Here is a 24,782-nt window from a genome sequence, read left to right as displayed (position 1 = left end):
CCAGTTATGCTCTGTATCTGTCATCCATCAGTGTACATCTTAGTTTGTTTTCTTGCACTACAGATCCTTTTTACCTCAGTGGTCGCTCAGATTCGTATTCGGTGTGACTGCAACCGACTGCATGTATTCTGTGTTACTGGGAAGCTGAGTGGTGATTCTCTCCTGGCTGTAAATGGTTGATGGGGGCTGGGAAACATGGCCACCTGCCAAGGTACCAGCCCAACCCCCCAACAGCTAACTGTGCTCCTCAAAAAACATCCAAAAAACAGCCTCCGAAACCCAGCATCTGCTCCATGAAGGTGGCATGAATACACTCCAACACCAGGCTGAGTCTGCGGCTTGATTACATGTGACACCCGATTGGGTTATTTCAACATATTGGATTTTCAAATCTGATCAGGCTGTGTTTCAAAATAACATGTACAGGAGGAATATGCCTCAGTTTGATGGGGCTACAGTGGTAGGGATACATAGTCCTAAAATTAAAAAAGACACTAAGAAAATATAAAAAATACAATGAAATAAAAAGTAAGAATGATCAGATTGGAAACTTGGAACTCTGCGATTCTCCAGGATTGTGCTACTGACCAGAAAGTGAAGAGGTTACCTGCTGTATTTGTTGTATTTTGCATGCATATACACAGTCATGCACACCTTTAGCATATTATTGCAGTTGCTTTTTGCATGAGGCATTCTATTCTGCAATGTATATAAACCCATGTATAATTTATATTTCATACCATTTTTATTAAAAAGAAGCTTTTATTCTTTCTTCTTTTCTATGTGGGTTAAAAAGTTCAGCCTTATTCTCGACCTTTAGAAACATCAGCTGACACAAATGTCACCACAGCATCCATTAGTTGCAGATATGTATTTTTTTTTTAACATATAGCATTGTATCATCAGCAGATAGCTGTCACCTCTTTCTCTCTGTTTCTTCATTAAGGTCTATGTTAGTCAGAGGATCTTCTGCAGAGACTGACACCGCACAGAGTTCCCCACTTTAATTGACTTGACAGTTACTTTAAAGCTCAGTTATCACATGTCAGGAGCATTTTTACACCTGTCAGCCAGATACAGGACTGGGCTCATTTGCTAAGGGGAGACTGTTTTTATCCGAATGCAAACAGCTGGCGTTGGTAGATTGATAATAAATACGAAACAACGTCTGTTTGGGTTTTAATGACGACTGCCTCTTTTGGTCATGTGAATGATGGCTGCTATTTCTGATGGCAAAGTAGCTTGATCTTTTCCTAACCTCATCAGAGGCTTTAATAACCACAGATTACTTTGTAATATGATTTAAGTTGAAAGAGAGGGGGGACACCACAGAGCAAGTTTAACCCAGACTGTCTTTAAGTAAGCTGGCTCAACAAAGGCTGAAGCTTGAGTTGAAGATATCCGATATCATGAAGTTGGGTATGAACTTTCTCTGCTTCCCTCTCTGTTCACATGGATATGTATAATTTCAACAAAGGAAATCATCAGGCATGAATTAATGAGAGGACAGCACTTAATAAGCTGAAACTCCCAAACACTTTTGAGCCTTGAGTTTGGCATTTATGATGTTGTCATCTTTGTTCTCATATGAGGTGATGATTACCTGTTACAGCTCTGTCTTGGCTGTCATGGTGGGACTTGACTTGAACAGCCAAGCCTTGAAGCATATTCTGTTTTAGAAGATTTAACTCTACATTAGACAAAAACAACTGAATGAATATCAAATTTCTACCAAGCGGCAACATCCAGAACTGCAGTTCCTCGAGTGTCCGCTTGAGGCTGGCTGCGGAAACACTGGAAACCACATACACACCCATTCAAAGAAGACGATCTTTACAGCAGAAATAAACATGTTTACAACCTGGTACAAAAAACGGTTTAGGTCTGAATAGCTCATTTATCCCTCGGCACACACTGTACGGGGGGGTGGATGTTTTTTGACTCTTTATTTTTGAAGATATTAAACGTACGAGTTTTGCCCATTCAAGGGCATGCCTGAATTGATTGACAAGCAGGAACACTGTAGCTGTTAGCAAGGAGGCTAAAGGCCCGCCTCTTTACCTCACACTAGCTTGACAGACATTAGTTTGAGTTCATAACTATTCCCGCTCCCTCTCTTTCTTATTCTCCTCTATCCCTCTCTCCAGACCCAACTCTGTCGAGGCAGATGGCTGTCTAACATGAGTCTGGTTCTGCTCAAGGTTTCTGCCTTTTAAAGGAAGTTTATCCTCGGCACTGTAACTAGCTAAATACTGCAAGGTGCAATGCTCGTGTTGGGTCTCTCTGTTCATAATTTGACATAGAGTGGTCAGGACCCTGCTCTGTTTGTAAAAGCGTCTTGAGATAACGTTTGTTGTGATTTGGCGCTATACAAATGGGAACAACAGATGGGTGACGTCACGGAGACTACGTCCATTAATTATACAGTCTGTGGTTTTTTTCGTCAATTGGACAACCTTCACTGAGGTAATAAGTCAAACAGGAAGTAGTTTTCAAACCAGTGGAGGTCACTTCTGCTGGTTCTCACAAGTAAAGCAGCTCTGACCGCTAGGTATCGCTTAATATTCCCATTCCTGCACACTGTACTTTGAATGCATTACTTCTGCTTTTGAAATGCAAGCTATAATTATTCTGTACAACCTATGGTTTGGACAGAACAAGCTAGCTGTATTTTTGCTTACAGAGACAAACTGCTCTCTATGTTCAGCCTTTTACTTTGCATGTCTTTTAATGATATTGCACCACAGAAATTGCAGATCAGAAGACACTTGTTTTAAAACATTTTTACTGTCATCAGCTAAATTTGTTGAACAGTAGTTTAAAAAAAAAAGCTGTTTTGTTTTCAGCAATGACTCATCGTGAAGCAACCTGGGAATTTAACAATGGATGATTAGTCACTATATCTTTTCAGAATGTACCAATCTCATTCCTGCTCCCCAGAGGATGGACCCATGACACATTAATGACTCCATGGCCTCCTCTTTAGCGCCACCCACGGGGCAAACAAGCTGCTTTCTGCTCCTCTTTGGGTGATCTTCAGTATGTTGTTTGCTTTAACCCTCATTTTATGGGGATTTCTGTGGATGCACTGCTGCTGAGAGCATCACCTGAACTCTCATAACCACGGCAGAAACACCCTCATGGGTAGTATTATATACAGTACACACACACACACACACACACACACGCACACACATAACACACACACACGCTGACAATATGTGGCTTTTCTATGGCTGCTATCTAAAGCCATCTAAAGGGACGTTCTGTCTACATAAGCAGAAAAACCCACATCATCTGGATGAAGGGATGGGAGAGGATGATCTCCCCCTATCACTCTCACCCACTATCTCTCCCCCCCTCCCCTCCTCACATTACAACTTGCTTTTAATGTCTCTCACCCCCTTTCTCGCTCTTCTTATCATGCTGTTTTTCATCGTTCTTTTCCCCTTCCCTCTCAATTTTTCTGTCCTCTCTCACTCCGCCGTACGTTCAAGCCACAGCGTCTGCTCCACACACACACACACACATGCACTCACACACATACGCACACTCTCAACCACACCAAAGCATGCCTGTCATCCAGTTATCGCCTCACAGATCAGTAGGTTGGTCGTGGGCCGGCAGCTACAGCTGAGGCAGCAGCAGAGTGTAGATGTATGTGAGCTTCTGGTGGAATGCAGCATGAGAAAAAGCCTTTAACCCTTCACACACACACACACACACACACACACACACACACACACACACACACACACACACACACACACATATTCACACATCAGTCAGTAAAAAGTGCTGAAGGCTTGGGTTTGAAAGTGTGTAAGGTTTCTGAGGTGATTAAAGGAGCTCACACACACGCGCGCACACACTTTATTTAAAGCACATGCATGTGTATGTATGGAGTGTGCTCATCCTCACAAACACAAGCATGCATTTATATAAAAATGCAAAAGAGTGAAATTGTTGTTGAGCACATTTCTTATAAGTGAAGTGTAATTAAAGCTCTGTAAATGGAAACATTGAGCCGCGTTGAGTTTCCCCTCCTCACCTGCTCAAACAGTCGCAGGTGTCTCATCCTCAGCCTCCTGTTCACTCCTCAATGAGCTGCACTTTCAGCACTGTGAGGGCTCTCCAAACACACTGACCTCTGACCTGCACACCTCTCCACAGAGAGAGTGAGTGTGCTGCACATCTCAGCCTTGAGGTCTCTTCACTGCTCTGTCTTTACCTTTTTAAAAAATCCACCGGATATCTCTCAGTTCTTAGTCTTTGTTTTAAACTCTCTTCAAAAAACAGACTCTCTCACAAAGACAGCTGCATGTTTATTTGTAAAGCGTTTATTAAATATAATAAACATCCTGGCCCTCAGTTCTCCTTATTGCCACTGACTAGTGTTGTCGTGCTAAAGTCCAAGACTCTGACTGAAGCCCTGATTATCAGGATTCAACCTGCACTCATGCAGCGATAAATCAGACTTAGATTTGGATTCCAGCATCGAGGGGGACTCAGTTTATTTATTGAAGATGCATTGATGGAGTAAGGGCTGGCATGTGTTCACCTTAGGGATGTCAACAATTGATCGAGTATCAAATAATTGATCATTAAGGACTCACTCTAACACATTTTTTTGTTTTGATTTTCTATCACGTGGAACAAACATCATGTGGTCTCATATTTCATTCAGCTATCAGGGAGGTGTTTTAAGTTTAAAGCATGTTTCAGAATGAGCTGACTAAAGGTGTCCCTCACAGCGGAGACGCTCAGCTGGGGGCTGCGGCTGAGTGACAGGTCTCCACGAGTGCTTTTTTTCCTCCACCAGACTGATGATGACCCGGTTGCGCTCCCGGCTGACACCTGACCGCGTTCACATGCTTATTTTTCTGAATAAGAACGAGTAGACAGAAAACTGCACACTGTGAATCTGAAATATATTTCTGTTCAGTTCCCTTGTTGAAGTCCGAGCCTTCACTTTATATGACTGTATGTCCACGGAGATTATGAGTCTGCTCCACACGTTGATATTCAGCGTGTTTAACATTTTGTACGCCTCAATATGATGCGTAAATATTCAATACTATCAGTTATATACATTGTGTCGTGAAGGATAATTTGATTCAGGGGAAAAAACACAATTGGCATGGTTTCTAACGTTTCTGTTTTTTGATTAATCAATAACTGATCATTAACATTTCCTTTTTTTTTTTTTTTTTTTTTCTCTCTTGTCTGCATATATATTTCTGGTTTGTGTCATGTTTGTCACAAACTATCAAATATTAATGCAATTTATTCTTGCAGCAAAAGAAAAGAAAGAAAACCTTTTTCTTCTGTGCTTGTGACTGTGTGCATGCAACCATCACCATCCCTCTTAGAACTCTGGCCTATCTTTTATTGGCAGCTAATATCATGTTCTGTAAAAGAGGGCATGCACACCTAGGTGGGCCAAAAAGTAAAAAAAAATAAAATAAGAGGAAGTGAAAGAAAGATTACATAAGGATATACAAAGGGACAGGGAGAGAGAAGGAGAGAGAGACCTAACACACTTAGATGGAGAGGGACCATCTCACCATGATGCCAAAAAAAAAAAAAAAAAGAACATTTCCAAAGATCGATCACGGAAAATACTTTAAATTTACATCCCAAGTTCCCCTGCATCCTGCATCCACGTTCATGTGTTGTCCTCTTCAGCAACAGCTGGAGGTGCCTTGAATTGTGAGTTTTACTGTCGAAGGTTTTCAGTAAATGAAAACAAGTGCAAAATGTTCAATATGTAAGAAAACCATGGAGGAGAAGATGGGGACAAACTGATGAACCAAGGGTCATCCTTAAATAAAAAGGTGTCTCTGAGTCTGTCAGTGACAAAAACAAGAACTTTAGGAAGACTTGTTCTTGATCCTTTCATCCCAGAGGCTTTGCTCATTCATCCCTCTCTTTTCAGGATAAACTATTTCTACAGATCTCCTGAATATGTCAATGTGAAGGCCAGGCATTACTCTGTGTGGGTGTGTGTGTTTGAACTACAGTCCCCGTCCCCCCTGGTAGGCTGACAGATCTAGTGCGTGGGTTTAACAGTGGAATCTGGTTTCCAAGGGTGTGTGTGACTGCATGTGTACGTCCATCATCACTTTATTGTGTCTGTCCTCTGAGCTCGTTCCTATTGGCTGTTTTTTGGCCTATTACACTGCAGCAGGAAGTACAAGCCCCCAACAGCTGCTCTGAAGTCCAGGAGGAAAAAAGAGACTGTTTACACAGAAAGAACGATCAATAGAGCCGTGACACATCCATACATTTCAATTATGAGCAAATATATCCCATGCAATTAATGACACTGTGATATAAGCTAAGATAGAAGACATTTTTAAGCATGCCTTGATTATTTTGATGCATTATTTGAGACAGTAGAGGTTATTTTGGAGCAGATACGCCTAAACCGTGATTCTAATCGCAACAAATTTGTCAGATCCTTTTTCAAGACAGAATAGACTAAAGCAACCAAGTGTCTAATGCTCTGTATCTGCCCCTTAGCTTATTTTAACTTGTTTTAAATGCAAATTATTTTTCTATTTTAAATATATTTCTAATTTTCCTTTTCTTTTCTATGTTTTATTATACTGTCATTTTAATTGTGCTCTTTTGTGCTTGTCTGAATGTTTCCAATGCTTTTCATGTTTTAATGTAAAGCACATTGAGGTTCCCTTGTGTATGAAATGTGCTATACAAATAAAGCTGCCTTGCCTTGAGCTAAAGCTGCGCTCCAAGAAAGCACAAAGCTTGTGGTGCAAATTCAACCAAAGTATGGCTACCAAGAGTGATATCATCGAAGGCTTGTAACCTCACCCAATGGGACACCACTATAAACTATATAGTCTTATATTTTCTAACAGAAATGACTATATAATTTATATATACGATATAGTCTTATATTTTCTAACAGAAATGACTATATCATTTATATATACGATATAGTCTTATATTTTCTAACACGATAACTTTTATCCATGCATTGATTTTCTCGTCCTTAACACAGCTCGAATACACTTCAGAGCTGTTTTTCTCTTCTGGTTTGGCAGCCACTGTGTGCTTCGTATGCACAACACTTTTTCAATAGGATAGTGGGATGAATTTAAATAGAAATGTCTGGAATGAACCAAAAATACATCCAATGAATGGAGAAAAACTGAACCAGGGATATGACAATATGTGTTTTTGCATTTTTGCAGTTAACAAAAATACTTCACCTTTCAAGGAATAAGTAATTTACTTTTTAAAGGTATATAAACCGATAAAGACAAATAAGAATCACTGAACGATGCAACACAAATGCATGCTTTTTAAACCTGTGTACTTAGAAAAGAAAGGAGCATTGTTTGTGTCATAAAAAAAAGATCTTAATTTCATCCATACTGTGCATCTATATGTGTGGTGAGATGTTCCACTCACAGCTGCTCTCCAGCTTTAAACACACATACACACTCGTACACACACAGACACTGGAGAACCTCGGACTCACACACTGATCCAGCTGCTCGCGCTCTCAGGAGACTCTGAGCTGTCATTAAGTCTCATCACCAGCTTCTAACATCGACACTTTATTTTACTTTACCATCGATCACTAACTCACAAACTGCTGGGTCCGTTTGTTTGCAGCCATGACAGCTGACAGTGTGTATGTGAGCATGTGGGAACCATTACATATGAATATCTGAGTGTCAGGACCACCCTGTGTCAATGTGACGCAACGGAGCTGACTGGCTTCCTGAACTTACAGCTGGAGAGAAAATCCCCTGTTTATAATCTCACTGTTTTGGCATCTCAACAAATGACATCACTGATTTCGTAAGCTACTGTGAGGAGGTTTCGTTTAGTGTTGATCTTGGTAACACCTGTGGACAAAGCAGCACCTCTTGTGTCTTGTTCAGATGCGTAGGGTGTGATTTCGGACAACAAACTCATCCTGCACAAAGCTATGCAAATAACTATGTGGCAAAAATGGCATCAGTTTTCATTTGAGTCTGTGATTTAACCAGATTATAACTTTTCACATGAGCTGGAAGCTAAGTGAGGGAAAATGTAAAGTGAGCAGGCGGCCAAGGGGAACAGAATTCTGACAGGGTGAGCAAGACCTATCTGCTTACCTTATCAGGATTCTCATAGGCACAGCCACCTGCTCAACATACATGATCCTGCTTATTACCTGGCTACCAACTAAAGACATAAACATCAATATAAACAAGATTTTCAGTATTGATCCAAGATGGTTTTATTGTTTAAAAATGATTGATCCAGGTTTGGAAAGGCTATGACAACAGATTCTGGAGATCCTGAGCTCCCTTGTTTTGTAGTTTCCTACAACTACTACTATCCGTCTCACCACTATCATCTCTCTCTCTCTTCATCTCCTTCTACCCCTCTCCCCAACACGGTCTCAGCAGATGTGTGTCTAACATGAGTCTGGTCCTGCTGGAGGTTTCTGCCTGTTAAAGGAAGTTTGTCCATGCCACTGTAACTTTCTAAATGCTGCAAAGTGCTCTGCTTATGGTGGATTAATTGACAACAGACACCAATACCTGCAGATTAGTGCTAAAATGAAAATAACATAAGATTTTCACTCATCAAGATAACTTGAACACAGACTTCTTAGCTGATCCGTATGTCCAGTAAACCACACAGCAGGCAAGAAAAGAGGGCTGAGAGGTAATGACTGATTAGATTAGGGGAGAGAAACACAAACAAAGCCACCATACCCCTAACTTGTGTAATTTTAAGCCTTAATATAATATGAAATGTTGTAATATCACACTTTATACCTCATATAGTTGTCATTGTTGGGGACATGACCCATGGAGACCTTTACATTTTTGTGAACCAGGCTATAAACATTCTTAATTCTGCTAAGAAGTTGAGCTTTTTAATATGGAGTCCAATGGGGGCTGTCTCACTTTTGGGGCAAGCCTCAAGTGGCCATTTGAGGAACTGCATTTTTTGGGACTTCCAACTTGGCCCTGAAGTTTTCAATTATATTCAGCATGCACATGCTAATAACAATGAATAAGACACTGATGATGAAACTACTGTATATATACATCGGACAGAGAGGTGTGTCTACATTTACCCTGGAAGCTCAGGAAAGATCAGATACATTTTCAGTATTTTGTGGCTGTTCTATGAGAAAGTATTTTTTTTTCTATGAGGCCAAACATTGATTCTCATAAACTTACATGTTTGCACTTTTTTTCCATTTGTGGGAGGTTAAAGGCCTGTTACATCTAGGAGGTTGTTGCATCATCTGTTGCAGATAAGACTTCAAGTGAAATCCTGCAGAACTGATGAACAAACATGAAAAGTATCAGCTCGCTTTCCCACATCTCATGCCAGACTGGATTACTTATGTGTGCATATGTGTGTGCATTTTTGTAGAATAAGTGAAAAAAAGCATCAGTGTGTGTATTAAAGTTTCCTGCAGTCGTGTGTGTGCGTGTGTGTGTGTGTGTGTGTGTGTGTGTGTGTGTGTGTGTGTGTGTGTATTTGTGTCAGCTCTGTAGTGTAGGCGTGACAGCTCAGTTCTGTTCTGTGTCTGTTACCAGCTGTTGTACTTCAGTTGCAGTTTCCGTGTGTATGTGCCCGTGTTCGTGTGTGTGTGACAGCAAACTGTTTGATGTTAGACACATCAGAGAGGGGAGAGGGTTAACTTCACTGACAGAGGTACTGAGGAGCTCCCTGCTTTTCCTCGGTGATGCCTGATGAGAATTTATTAAACAAACACTGAGTCGACTGCTGTATCAATCAAACTCAAACTAAAAACAACAGGGTTTTTACCAGACGCTTGTTTTTTAACACTACCATACTGATATATTCCTTTACGAGGGCGTTCTGCCATTAAGACTTTGCATTAATCTTTGTGTTGCAACTTTGCAGAAAACTTTTCCCTGTTACGCCTGAGGGTTGGACTAATACCTGAAATAATCATTACCATCTCATTGGGTACTTATGCAATGGAAACATTTATTGCTCCAGTGAATACACTGAACAACTTTGCAACAGCAGCACATTAATTCAGAACAGTGTAGTGAGAGTTTTACTCAATCTATGCACTTTGTAGGTGTTCACTGTCAGGAATTAAGGGACACCTTGCAACCAATCAGGATCAAGCTTCTCCAAGACCATGTTATATAAGGGATTAAAGCAATTAATACTGTATTAAACATCCAAATTATCATACTTTATCATTTGCATTGTTATTTTTACTTGACTTAAAACCCCTTTATGATCTGTTAACTTTAATTTTCTAAATATAATGTAAATCATAGTCTAGTCATCTAAAATACTTGATTCTGATTGGTCTTACCTGATCACACACACATCATAACAAATCAATCCGCAGAAAACAGAGTCTGTCTCATCCCAACATCAAGACAGGATAAGATCCAGTCCCCTCTTACAAACAGGACTCAGTCTGATCTCATCTTAATCCACCATGAGCAGAGCACTTTGCAGCATTTAGCAAGTTACAGTGGCAAGGACAAACTTCCTTTAACAGGCAGAAACCTCCAGCAGGACCAGACAGGATAGTAGTAGCTGTAGCAGCTGGAGTCTGGCACGTCCACAGCAGCAGAGATCCAGAGGAACCGACGAGACAAGGGGGCTCAGGGACTCCAGAAAGGTCTATGGTTAATAACTTTAATGTGACAGGAAGAGTTAAAGTAGGAAACAGGCAGAGAGAGGAGAGAGAGGGAAAGACAGGATCCCAAGTAAGTTACAGTGGCAAGGACAATCTTCCTTTAACAGGCAGAAACCTCCAGCAGGACCAGACTCGTGTCAAACAGACATCTGCTGAGGCCGTGTTGGGGAGAGGGATAGAGGGAGATGAAGAAAGAGAGAGATGATAGTTGTGAGACGGATAATGGTAGTTGTAGCAGCTGGAGTCTGGGAAAACATCTACGGAGGAACCTACCAGACAAGGGAGCACAGGGACTTCCCTGTGGATAAAGCATCAAAAAAGTGTCTTCTGGATGCCCGTTTAGAGGATAAAATGTAGTTAAATGCCCTCTGAGATGCAGTTCAGATGGATAAGAAATGCCAAAGTGCCCTATTGGTAATATATATGTTTGTCTGCTTTGATTATTCTTTCATACACGTGTGGTATCCTTCTACTATATTCCATAAACATTCACCAGAATGCAGAGAATTCATTGTTAGATGCTCCAAATTTCCTGGAGGAGGACTTTAAGAGAACAGAGCCATTGTTAAACTTCTAACACCTGTGATTTTACTTCTTCAACAAGTCGAAGTGAGTGGGAATTCCAAACAACTGGAAATATGTTTTCATTTGGAAAAATAGAACAAATCCAGCTTGGTTGTTAATAAATCCAGTAGTGAAGATACCTAAACAACAGAACAGGGCGGGGTTTTACGTGCTGGAACATCTGCAGCCTAAAGCGACACAATGAGAGCACAGTGAGGGAGAGTGAAGCGGTGGGCCGGACAGATGTGTTTAGGAGTGAGACACGGCTCAGAAAGAAGAGTGTCCATTGTGTGAGTTTAGTTTCAGCGCTCCTGTGTGTGTGTTTGCTCCCGTTATAATGACTGCAATGACTCCGCTGTTCCAAAGTGAAGGCAGCTGGGACCGAAGCATGATGGAGGTGATCAGTTCAAGATGGCACCACAGGGAGGACTACTTTTCATTCTCTTTTCATCTCTCTTTTCATCTACACATATAAATCTGTCTCTCCATCCATCACTCATATACTTCCCGTCTCCACCCCTTACCTTCCTTCCATCCATTATAGCATCCCCTTCTTCTCCTTTCTCCACCACTCCTTCTTTACATCCTTTAATTTTTCCCACCTTGTCCTTCCCAAATTACTTCTGTCCTTACTTTTCTTTCACCACCCACATTCTTCTGTCCTCTATTCTTCCTCCTTTTCTCAGTTCTTACATTCTTCTCCTCCCAGCTACCCCTCTTCCTCTTGTGACCTCATTCCCTCCTTCCATCCCTACTTGATTATATCTTCTTTCTCCCCCCCTTCTTCATTAGCTCAGCGCAAAAGTCCCTTACCACTTCCCCCTCATCTTTCTGTCCCTCCTTCTTTTCTTTCCTCTCTTACCTAACCTCCCTCGTATTCTTGCTTTCCCTTGCTCTTTATTCCCCCTCCCTAATCTTTTAGCCTCTTCTGTTCCCTAACTCCTCTCTCACCTACATCCTTCCCACCCTTCTATATTTCCTCCTCCCTCCCTCCCTCCCTCCCTCCTTCCATCTCCCCTCTTCACTTTCTAATTGCGAGCGGGAAGCTGCCAGATATTGTGAGGTGTAATGTGCTGTCTGATTCCTCTCTTAGTGTTCTTAAATGATCGCTATTTATTTGTCAAGCCAAGCGTTGAACGCTAATTAAGGAGAAATGCTTTGAACTGCTTCTTGTGTGTGTGTGTGTGTGTGTGTGTGTGTGTGTGTGTGTGTGTGTGTGTGTGTGTGTGTGTGTGTGTGTGTGTGTGCGTTTAGGTGTGGGGCTGTATTTGATTGGAGTGTTTGTGTGAACCGAGGGAGTGTGTGTGTGTGTGTGTGTGTGTGTGTGTGTGTGTGTGTGCGAGCAGTTAGAAGATGGAGGAAGTTGTCATTGGCGAGTCGATCCCTCGCTGCTTCAAGTGCTTCTACAGATTTGTGTGTGTGTGTGTGTGTGTGTGTGTGTATGTGTGCAGGGATCTGTTCCTGAGGTTTTTCTTGCTCTGACATATTTTTAAACACACACACACACACACACTCACAAACACAAAGACACACACAGCAGCTGGTGTTTTAAGAGAGTACAATGCTCAAACCTGATTGGCTGTTTCCTTTTATTTCTTACACTGTCGCAGCGATTCTACTTCTTGATTGGTTGTTTCCATCTTAACATTTTCATCATTATTATAATTGTTTATTTTAAATAAATGACCATAAGCTTATTTTGTAATTAAAAATGGTGTGCTTATCTTAGTCACTCCAGAGGGATTTGAACCTCTGCCCCTCTCGTTGTCAGCACCTTGCTCAAAGCAGTGGACCCTTCCTGGTTTAGTTCATGTACTCACATAACCTCTCACTGTTGAAGTCTTTCCATCATGTTAAAGATAAACTGATATGTTGAACAGATCCCTGGATGTGTGCAACGTCTGCATTGTGGTATGTGGTTTCTGTTCTGGCTTTGTGAGTCCAGTTTTACCCGCCGTCCCTGCTGGTTAGACTGTTTCTGGTAGCAGCCTCAGGGCCTCGCTCCCTCAGGAGTGACTGTGTGTGTGTGAGAGTGTGTCTGTAAGCATGTGTGTGTGTCAGCTGGAGCTAAGCTGGCGTACAGGTGCACCGCTGCCTCGCCAGCACTTCCTGGTAATTAATGACTTCTTCCTGCCTCTCTCTCTCTGTCTCTCTCTCTGTCTCTCTCTCTCTCTCTCTGTGTGTCTCGTAGTCGGGATGGTGGAAATTGATGACATCTGAGTATTTGCGTGTTCAGTCACATGAGGACAGAAGGTTGAGTAGGAGAGGAAGAAATTGAGGAAAGAGGAAGCAGGGGGGAAACTTGTACAGTATTGTTTTAAAAAGAATGCAGCTATTTTTATTTGAAAGTGAAACTCCTGAAGAGACATAGTTCAGGCTGATCTTATTGTCATACTTTACAAAAGTTATTATAGTATGTGTCATTCATGTGTAATAATGAGTCAATTAAAAGGTTCTATCTTAAATGTTCTGAGATAAGAAAACAAAAAACAGAGAGAAATAAGTTGCTTGGAGGTTGTTTCAAACATTCCTCAGTTGTATTCACACATGCACAACACTCCAGACAACTTCCTGAAATTTCCTCATCAGGCTGCATGTGTGAATGCAGACAGCCAACGCTTTTACTCGGACTTTACCTGGACTAAAATTTCCATTTGAAAAATTATGGCAACTCATTGCCAACCTGGAAGAGTGACACGTAACAGGGTGAATAAAAACACCTGAGGTTGCTGAAGGAGGAGAACAGTGAAGTTATCTACACAGCTTTCTGTTTGTCAATAGCATTGAAATAATTGCAAAAACTGTCTTCATGGCATAGCTCTCTGTTGTATCGCCTATTTTCATGTTGTGAACATTACACTGTGGGTGCTGCAGCATACTTTAGATGTCCTGTCTCTCAAGACTCATCCTCAGTTGCCAACCCCCTTGTCCGACGGAGATAGCGGCTCTGGAAAAATTTTGGAGGCAGAACTCTTTTCAAAGAGGATGTGTACACTGAAACGTTTCAATAGAAAATGTTTAACTGTCTTTTCACATTGGCCGTTCACTTACGTAGATACAGTGTTTTGATGGCTGGAAACGCAAACTTTTGAAACAGGATTTTTATAAGTTTTTTCCCCAAAATATGAAGTTACGGCCCAATTTGCTGTTAAAGAACACCTTAACGTGCAGGCATGTGATGTGCTACAGTCGTGTTTCATTAAAAAGTAACGCCAGCTCCTATCCTGGCATGCAGGCTGCAGTGTTTTCAGTTGTTTTTGCAAATCCGTGTGCATGCTGATCACTTTCACAGCAATGCAGCCTTTTGCTTTGAAACACAGAGGAAAGACTTTTTTTAGTTCTTAAAATTTTCAGAGGTGCATGTGTGAAAGATGCTCATGTGTGTCTGTATGAGAAACAAATGCAAGGCAGTGAGAAAGCATCATTACTTAACCTGAGAATGAGAACAATCTGGATACCTTAGTGGGACTGCATGAGGAACTTGTTAAGTAAAACAGCTAACATGAAAATTGTATGAGTAAATGTTTAGCTTTAGCAAAGACTTCTTATACACTGAGATGAGATCATTGCAGTCATAGTGAGGCATTTGGTTACCCAAGCTTAGCATGAATACAAGCCAACTAAATAGCTAGCTAGGTCTTTAACACAGCTTTAGCATTATTGTTCACATCTTCCTATTTTACCATTCTTACCTCTCTCTCTCTCTCTCTCTCTCTCTCTCTCTCTCTCTCTCTCTCTCTCTCTCTCTCTGGTGATTTATCTTAGTTAATATCATCTATGTGAGCAGCTGGGTACCGAAGCTCAGTCAGCTTTGTGGGGAACAGACCTGAGCTTGTGTGTGTGTGTTTGTGTGTGTGTGTGTGTGTGTGTGTGTGTGAGAGAGAGAGAGAGAGAGAGAGAGAGAGAGAGAGAGAGAGAGAGAGAGAGAGAGAGAGAGAGAGAGAGAGACAGAGACAGAGACAGAGACAGAAGATAAGATAATGCCAAAAGTGAAACAGAAGCAAAGGAGGAGATGATTGTCTGTTGGACTGAGATGATAAATAACGTTTGTGATGGTAGGATAGATATCTCCTCTGGATTTAAACATAGTATCAGGGAGTTATGGGGAACTAGAGGAGCAGACACACCTGCACGTCACTCTTGCTGATTGGTCAAACAGATTTTCTGCTGGGGGCGGGGCTTAAAACTGATAGATCACATCAACATCACTTAGCATTGCCTATTTCTTCCATCCAATTTTTTATTGATGTAGAAATACATGTTGGATCCAAAAACAAAGTTCCAGGCAATGGTGGTCATTTTTATCTGGCTGGTAGCAGGACACAGTGCCCTTCAGTCCACTTAGATCCAGTCCGAAATATCTCAACAACTTCCGGATGTGTTGCATATAATAGACTTTGGTGATGCCTCGACTTTTCAATGAATGGGCCCAGTTTTGTTTTCAGTGGAATGTCTTCACAACAGTAAGATGGCTTTCCAAAGTTTGGTACAGATATCCTTGATCGAGGGAGTCTTAATTGATTCTCTGCAATCAGCAGGTCAAAGTTTTATTATGAAATACCTGCAGAAAATGATGATGTTCCAGATGTTCCTTTATTTTATACAAGTTTGTCTGTTTTGTAATGAGGCAGTCAATCAGAACACTGTTGAAGATGTTCTGAACATTTATTCACTCATTATCTATTCCTTTAAATCCACTTGTAGTCCTGGGAAGTCTAGAGCCAATCACAGCTGTCCTTAGGCATAAGACAGGACAACCATTCCTGCTCACACTTACACCTATGAGAAATTCAGAAAGTAACCAGTTCACTTGAAAAACATTAATTTGGACTGGAGGAGGAAGCTGTGGTACCTGGAGAGTCCACAGTAAAGCCGAGGATCGAACCAGGAACCTTCTTGTGAACCACTGTACAGCCCAATGAATTTTGTATGACCCCATTCATATTATTGTAATGAATGTTCGGCTAAAGTAATACTCTATTACCTTAAGCCTGTGTTAAGAACTCCCTCTGGTTGTTGACTTTGAAAGATGTGGGCATTTAATAAGCAGGAGAAAGATCTCATCAATTGCATTGCATCGTGGGAAATGTAAGATCCAGTGTTTTTGGAGTTTAGTCCAGTTTATTTTTTATTTTTATTTAACCTTTATTTAACCAGATAAGTCCCATTGAGATCAAGACCTCATTTTCAAGGGCGACCTGGCCAAGAGGTCAGCAGCACATGTCAGAATAAATGGCACAACTCAACAACATGGAACATATATGCAGACAGTATGTAGAAGCAAACAATAATAATTTAAAAAGTCCATGCTAGATTTGGATTCTTCTTGCAGTAATCTGTCTTATGCAACCTTTATTAACCAACATCCATGGGGCGCCTCATCGCAGCAGTCACAGGCTCGACTCCAGGCCTTGACTCTTTGCTACACAGCTTCCCCCGCTCTCTATACTCTCTCTTCAGCTGTCCCATCAATAAAGGCAAAAAAGACCTACAAATTAACTTTAAAAAAGTAATATTTAGATCTTGTAACATCAGGTTACTAGATTGTAAGGGTAGATTGTGCCTAATGAAGTGACAGACACTGAGACAAACAGGTAAAGACAGACAGACAGAGAGAGCGAGAGAGGGACAGACGGGCACTTTGTCTCTCCTCCAGCTCATCTTGTTGCTACGGTGACCGGTCTGGCCTGTCCTGGCTCGATGCTGGAGTTCGAGAAGAAAAAAAAAACAAAGAAAAGAACAGAAAAGAAGAAAAAGCGCCACAATCAATGAGACCCTTTTTGTTTTAGTGGGAACCCCCTTTTACCCTCCACGACACACACACACGCTGAAACACACACTCACAGACACACACATGGACAGAGGGACAGGATGACTGAATCGGTGTGTGATTGTGTGTGTGTGCCTTTGTGTCTGACTCCCTCTCCCTCTGTGTGTGTGAGTGACTTTATTTAAGACAAGGGCCCTTTTGTTTTAAGTCGGAGAATGGCTCTGAGACCGAGGCTGGCCCTGTAATTGGCCTACTTAGGCCCTGTTTAGCATGAGAAAAGCCTGCCTTGGCCTGGCAGCGCCAAGCTAACTCTTGTTTTCAGGCCACAGAGAGGACGGACGCGCTGATCAGAATTCAGATTAGCCCTGAAAACATCCACCCCCCCCTCCAAACACACTCCTCCACCCTGCGCTTTAAATACACAGCGCACTAATTACTTAACGAGAAAGCTGGGAAAAAAATCCCCCCTTTAACGGAGTAGTGGTGGAGTCTATTTAAAGGAAGAAGAGGAGGGGGGTTTGTCAGGTTCTTTTTCACCTCTTCTCTCCTCTCTAACTTTTTCAAAGAAATGACCCTCTCATCCATCCATCCCCCCTCTCCCTCCTTTATTCCTGCCTTCTCTCCTCGGCCCAGACGCCACTTGTTGCTGCCGAATCATTGAACTTAATTAGCGGGACAATGTGTGAGCGGTTTGCTAAGTTTGAGCCGTAAACAGAGTCACGGTTAGAGGAAGAGGAAGGAGAAAGCAGCAGAGAGGAGAAGTTAGAGAGAGAGATGTGGAGCCGTGAGATGAACAAGTCCACGCTGGGCAGCATGAGGTCGACCTCATGGAGGTAAATACCACTACAGACGCGGCTTCATTTATCAGTATCAGAGCGGTTTGAGGTGTCTGAGGTAGGCTTTGTTCCTGGACGTTAGGCGGCTTCGAAATCAAGTCCAATAGACCATTGTTTCTTTTATAACTTGTCGTTTTGACCTTAAATTTTAATGTCAGTGATGTGGTGTATAAATGGATATTGATATTAACATTATGACATAATTCTGACAATGTAAAGAAGATATTTTTGCAATTTGTTGTGTAAAAAAAAATCTGATTTATATTTGTCTGACTGTCTGTCTTTATAGCTCACATTCTTCATCAATATTTTTAAATGTTTTGTCCTTTGACTTCAAAAAACAATATTTTAATTATATTTGTAACATTTTTCGTTTAGATTTGGCATTAAATGTGCACTTTCTAACTTAAAGAAAATACTGTTTCCCCTGTCATATATCAAGCTCACAGATAAAAGATATTTTATATTGATTTATACGAGTGCTATTAATATCTAAGTTAACCTACACCAAGCATGAACACATGGACATTTGTAGTTCAACACACAGACACTCATTCCTTAATACCAGAGCTTTAAATTGGAGAGAAATAAGTGCCCGTGCTCCACTTACTCACATGTTGGCGTGTATTTCGTGCAGCCTTTATTAGTACATCATACATGAATTTCTACAGACCTGTGTCATCGTCCTGCTCTGCTTCAGTTCGTCTCTTCTTTGTGTTCTTTTGGAGCAAGGCCAACCTTGCTGTTGACTTCATTCAGAGACTTCAGATTAGCCAACACTGTAAAGGCATGCAAGTTCATGATAATTTAAACGTTACTCTCTGGTGAAAGCAGACAAATGAGCATCATGTAGTGTCCACGAAAGGTTGCGAACATTATGTAGGGCACCATGGGTAATGCATAATCGGATCCTCAAAGGAAACCGTTATATGCTTAGGGCAAGACAGGATGCCGGCAGCGGGTAAGAAGTCACAGTAGGCCGTGAGACACGTGTATCAGATAGCCATTAGCACCATCTCAATGATCGCTCCACCATACAGGAATGATTGCAATACTATATCACCTATCCTGGGCGTAACATTACACTGTATTCTGGGCTTCAATTGTGGCTTAAGTCGTAAATGAGCATGTTCGGCTAATGATGAAGAAGCCATGGTTATGATGTAAAATTGTATTTGATTTACGTACTTCGACATCATTGTAATATACATTTTCAAAGAAGATTCCAAACTTCAAGACTTCAAACCTTAAGATCTATTTCATGTGAATAACAGTTTTAATATAACTTTGTATAGAGTTCGAGAAAAGATAAATACGATAAATCTGCTCACCTGGTAGCAATCTTGAAGGTACGGGTAGATGTGCTACTACAATACTTACACATGTACAAGGCGAGATCATCCCTGAGATTGTCAACAGGAGATTCCAAAATTGACAGAACCTGAAAGCCACGGACATTCATTTTGTCTACAAAAGTTACGAACACGAATGTTCGTCAACAAGTTTTTCTACCATAACCAAGACGAGACGTCGTGGAGCTTCAGATACATCATTAGAATTAAAAACTCTGACGAACATGTGCTTTGTTCCCATTAACGAGACGAGACAGGACCAATTATTTGGGCCCGAGCACCCACAATGTTGGCGAAGGCCCTCTTGAAACCCAAGGAATTCTTTTATTTTATATCTTTACTTTCATATAAATTGTTAAAGATTATTTAAAAAAAATGTTCCATCAACTTTCTGTTTGTATTCAATATCCAAAGTTACTCCTTATATTCCAACTTCCCCTGACTTTTCAACTCAACAAAATATTTCAATGTCAATCTTTCCAGACAGTTTTCAACTCAAAACTTTTCCTACCTCTTACCAGTCATCAATATTTGGTTTTGCCTATTTTACAAAGTATTTTACGTTTCTTAGGATATTTGGTGATATTAATAAACATACTATAAATACTCACTTAAACAGCAAATGGGTCTTAATCCAAGGCTGGAAATAGATGTAGAATGAAGAGCTGTAGAAATGTTTGATATATATTTGCTTTAACTTTATTGATCAGTTGTTTGAGAAAATTCAGCACCTTACTCTACGAATTTACGAATACACGAACGCGGATATAGTCGTAAATTGTTTGACTTGTGACTGAACTCTCTAAAGCGTGTTCCGACTTAAAGACTCACTTCTTTTTAAGTCTACTTGGGTAGTTTGAAGTCACCTTCAGTGCTAATGGTGTGATTCCCAGTCCTGGATATTTACAATTTTCATATGTCTTGATGTATTCAGAATGATTAACAATCCTTTCTTTCTCTCTCTTTTTTGTCTCTGCTATTGCGTCTTCATCTCTCGACCAGTCCGTACTGGGAGGTGAGATGGGGATGGGGAGTCCCGGCGCGGCGTCACCCACCAAACCGGCCAGTTCCGGTCAGTACTACCAGCACTACGGCCCAAACCCGAGGAGGAGAACGCTGCCTATGGACACCATGGGTGAGACGCTGAACACACTCAAACAAAGACACACATACACAGAGACATTTACATGGTCAGCGCGGTCATTGAATTGCTTTCTTTAACTGACAGTCAAAAATTTGCTTTCGAAACATTAGCTCACCTTTGAGCTCCGTATTTAGATTTGAGTTCGACTTTCTGATTTTTCTGAAAGGGAAAATATTCAGTTTGAATTTAAAAGCAGCTGTAAATTAAAATGTAGCACCAACAGTTTTATAAAGGCTGCATTGGTCAAACTACTGAGGCCTCCATGAAACCTTATGAAAGTTTTTGTGCTCAGTTCGCTAAGTTTTCTTTAAAGTTGCGTTAATCAAAATTTGTGATCAGTTAATAAAACTGCTTTTGAAAAAGTCTAGGAGACAATTTAAGAGCACATTATAGAGCCTCCAAAATTACCATGACGTTTTAAAAATGTGATGTTAGAGATTGATGCAGGACCTACATAGCATAGCATAGACAGCATAATAGTTTACTTAAGAACATGTAATAAACCATCACCTATATAATGATAATTTATTAGTCTCCATACATTTAGAAACTTCTGTCAAGCGTATCGAGCTCCGTCTCAATGCTTGAACCTTAACGCCAGATTGGCCTGTCTGAATAAAAATGAAAATTAGCAAATTTTTGTATGATTCTTCCAAAATTTTCAGGAACACACCTTTAATTTAGTCTTTTCCCTCATAATTTTTCTTTATTTGCTTCTTTAATTGACTTTATGTCACTGGACATAAGTGGCACCTTTCCATATCCTCTTAGACTGTAAATATGTGTTGATTCAATTCACAAAAATCCCTTAATAACAGAGATTATTCTACTGTCAGACATTTTTATTACGTTAAAGACAGATTTTTTTATTAGAAAAGAAAGACGTTATGTGCTGTATCAGATGTCTTAATATTTCTGTTTGTGTGCAAATTACCCATAAGTCTGACTGTGACACAAAATATGAGTGTCCTCTAAATCTATCATAACCTGCAGGTACTGAGTGACCCTGCAGAGCAGAATTCAATGTTTCATTTCAAGTTTAAAATAGTCGGCTAAAATAAAGCAGCGTGTCGATAGTATGCAGAAAACATTAACTTATCATGTCATTAGATGACACTCTGAGATCTCTTAAAGTAGGCCTCTGGATTTCCTCATGTGACGGAGACGAAACATCAAGACCACTTAGTAAGACGATAAAATACTGTAATAATTTAATATTATATTTCTCTTGGTTTATTCACGTTACCGTATAAAACAGAAACCTTTACCATCCTGACCTTGATGAAGTATTTTACCCTGGACTGAACATGTTTACAGCCGCTGTGTGTGTGTGTGTGTGTGTGTGTGTGTGTGTGTTTCTGTGAACACGGTTGTTATTATGTCTATAGAAGGCTAAGCTTTGCGAGTGTGTGTGACCGTCTTGTTTGTCCGAGCGCGTGTTTGAAATAAGGCTTTAAGAAAATAAAAATACAGGGGAAATCTTTTTAAGTGAAGCACAATGGTGGCCGCGGTGTAGCCTTGGTAGCGTTAGCCTTGAGAGGACACGACAACACACAAATACACACACACACACACACACACACACAGGAGACGACTCCGGGCCAATTTCCAAAAAATGGCCCTTTCATTTTTCCATCAAAGTCTCACCTTCCTGGCTGATGGAGCGCTCCCTTGCTCTCCTTGAGAGAAACCCTGAAAAATAATATAAACGTGTCAAAAGCTGCCCTCCTTCTTTTTATCAAAAGGAAAAGGAAAAAAATCAAACCCGGTGCTTTTTGTGTTCTGCCTTTTTATTTTCTGCATCTTTTTGTGTGGCGCTTGTTTGCACTGAATGCTGTCTTTGTGAACATATCGACGGCGGTGGGAAAAGTGGCCTTGCTCTTCCATCTTCGGGCTGATCGATTAAATTCAAACAAATCAAACCAGCGGCTCCTTTTCAGAGAAATAAAAGCCTCTTGGCCTGTTAAGCACTCATCATTGTTTTGTTTCTTTTCCCTTTTCTCTTTCAGAGGTTCACCCAAAAAAAGTGCGGAAGGTCCCTCCTGGCTTGCCGTCCTCAGTAAGTGATAACATTCACTTGTTTTTATTATTACCGAGGTAATATCGCTGCTTTGAGTGTGTGTTTGTGTGTGTGTGGCAGGAGCAGAAAGGCTGCTGATGCTCCTGCAGGTTTGGAATCGCTGAGCTGGTTTTAAGTTGTAAAAAAGCTGCACACGTTGCCAGGTTTGGTTAATTTTGTTGGAGTGAAGACGCTGCTGCTGTCGGAGATGGGCCGGACAAAAACAGCTGCCGGCTTTTTGTTGTCTGTTCCTGTTATTTGGGGGAATTAGCTGGAAGAATTTCACGCCACAATAAATAAGTAACATTATAGAAGACACATTACTGCTGTAAATCTGAAGAAGTGCAGAAGTTAAACTGTTATTTTAAATGATTGGAAGCACACGACTGCAAAATTGTCAAAAAGGCGTTTTAATGGTTCGGTTTGAAGTGCTTGGTCGCCAATTCATGCATTCATTCACTCGTTCATTCATTGATTTAAAGGGACGCTGACTAAAACTGTGTGTGGAATATTTGACTGGCATTGCTCGCGTGTTGAAGGCTGCCTTTAAAAGAAGGTTTACAAGGACAGAAGTGACAGACCTGGAGTTGTAGGAGAAGAAGGAAGCTGCACTTGCTGCCAGGTTTTGTGAATTTGACAAGTCGAGCTGGACACAAACAGCTGTTAGCGTTTCTTCTCGTTGTCGGTTTCTGTTTTCAGCCGGGAGAGTTTCAATATAACATCATAAAAATTAGGGAATAACGTAAAAAGACTGTTGCACTCCCTTAGCCGCTTTATATTGCACCTTAAACTCGCACTACCTTAAATTGCACCTTGTGTTATTCTCTTTTTTTTAATCATATATCACAGTTTACATCATCCTGGGGTGAACTTGTTACTATGTATTATATCATGCCACGTCACTTTAACCCGTCATTTATTTAACAACATGCCCTTTAAAATTTTCAATTTATTTATACCTATGTAGAACAGTTGAATATACCTTTTATTTTATTTTTTCATTTTATTTTATTTATTTTGTTTCATATTATTATTCTATTTTGTTCATTTTATTTTATTTTATTCTTCTTTCAGAATTTTGCCCCCCCCCCCCCCCCCCCCCCCCCCCCCCCCCCCCCCCCCCCCCTTTTTTTTTATTAGCAGTATAATATATAATTTTATTTCACAGCTACATCACAGTGTTTGAAAAATACATGTATTTATATTCCACTTTTAAACAACACAGAGAAAAACTGGTAACAGAGGTCAAGGCTGGCCCAAATGAGCAGTTTTAAAAATAAGCATTACAATCAAATTTATCTGAATATAATTTAGTGGTAGATTATATTTTATTTTTTTTATCAGGGTTTAGGTATTTTAGGTATTTTGGATTGACTGTTGTTTTTGGTCCTGCTTGGCTTGGAGTTGAAAGACAGAGGAAACAGACGTTCATTCACAAAATAACAAAAACGTTGCCTCTCTTGGACGATAGTGTTTTTTGATTTGATTCCAGTTTTATTTTATCTTAAGCTAAACATTTTTGGATGTTGGTTGGACTACATAAATAATTTAAACAGTTATTATTTTCGTATTTATAGGTTATTTTCTAGGAACAGTTACGTACAAAGAGACACTGAAACTGAAAACAGCCATCCGATGTGAGTATCATAGTGTTAATAGTGGTGCTCATTTGCGACATCTGTCCCTGGAGGTACTTTGGTTAGAGTAAAGATTAAAACAGAAGTTAAAAGGAAAAAGACAGATTCAATAAAACACATTCAGCAGTGACACATTTACAGGAAATCAGACCATTTCTTGAGATGAGTTGAATCTTGTTGCTGCGGTTGTGTGATCTCGTCTTGACTCACATTTTTGTGACATTGATGTTGTGAGATTTATATTGTATTAAATTAAACACAATGTGTTTTAAATCAATTTCAACATCCATGATTTAGCAAAATATGCAATCTGACTGTTTCTGCAAAAGGATGTGATGATATTTCGAGTGTGCAGGGATGTCCGTACACTGACGCTGAATTGAAAGAGCACCCGAACTGAGAGCTCTCGAGCTCATCAGGTTTATTTCTGATTTTGACTTTGAGCGGTTTAACGTGGAGAGAGGTTTTTTTTTCGTCTCTGACCTCATTAATCGCCTGTTAACGACGGCTGAATGTTCGCCATGTCAGACGCCTCTTTGGCTCGGCGGGAGTCCGCCTTTCTGTGGCCTCGGCTCGCTTTGTCCCTGCTTCCTCCTCTCCTTCCTCCTCCTCCTCTCTGTGTCTGCATCAGCCCAGGGAGAGGGAGAGGGAAGAAGAGGAGGGGGGGAAAGGAGGGAGGAGGAGAGCAGGGAGGCAAGGAAAGGAAAGCAGGGAGGAAGACTGGGATAAGTTGAAGTTGTTT

General features: G+C 40.7%; 1 protein-coding gene across 5 annotated transcripts in view; it reads left to right on the top strand.

Annotated features, from left to right (window-relative positions):
• The window catches only part of LOC117831332 (transcription factor 4-like), a 263,290-nt gene that overhangs the window by 131,230 nt on the left and 107,278 nt on the right, over nt 1-24,782 (top strand). For all 5 annotated transcript variants that reach the window (XM_034709977.1, XM_034709975.1, XM_034709976.1 and 2 more), the window contains 2 exons: nt 20,203-20,335; nt 22,354-22,403. In XM_034709977.1, coding sequence (XP_034565868.1) covers nt 20,203-20,335; nt 22,354-22,403 — 183 coding nt within the window. The remainder of the gene's footprint in view (nt 1-20,202; nt 20,336-22,353; nt 22,404-24,782) is intronic.

This window comes from Notolabrus celidotus, chromosome 19 (assembly GCF_009762535.1).
Source record: "Notolabrus celidotus isolate fNotCel1 chromosome 19, fNotCel1.pri, whole genome shotgun sequence".
In the NCBI taxonomy this organism is placed as follows: domain Eukaryota; kingdom Metazoa; phylum Chordata; class Actinopteri; order Labriformes; family Labridae; genus Notolabrus; species Notolabrus celidotus.
Note: the sequence above shows the minus strand (reverse complement) of the source record. Positions and strands in the feature narration are given on the sequence as shown.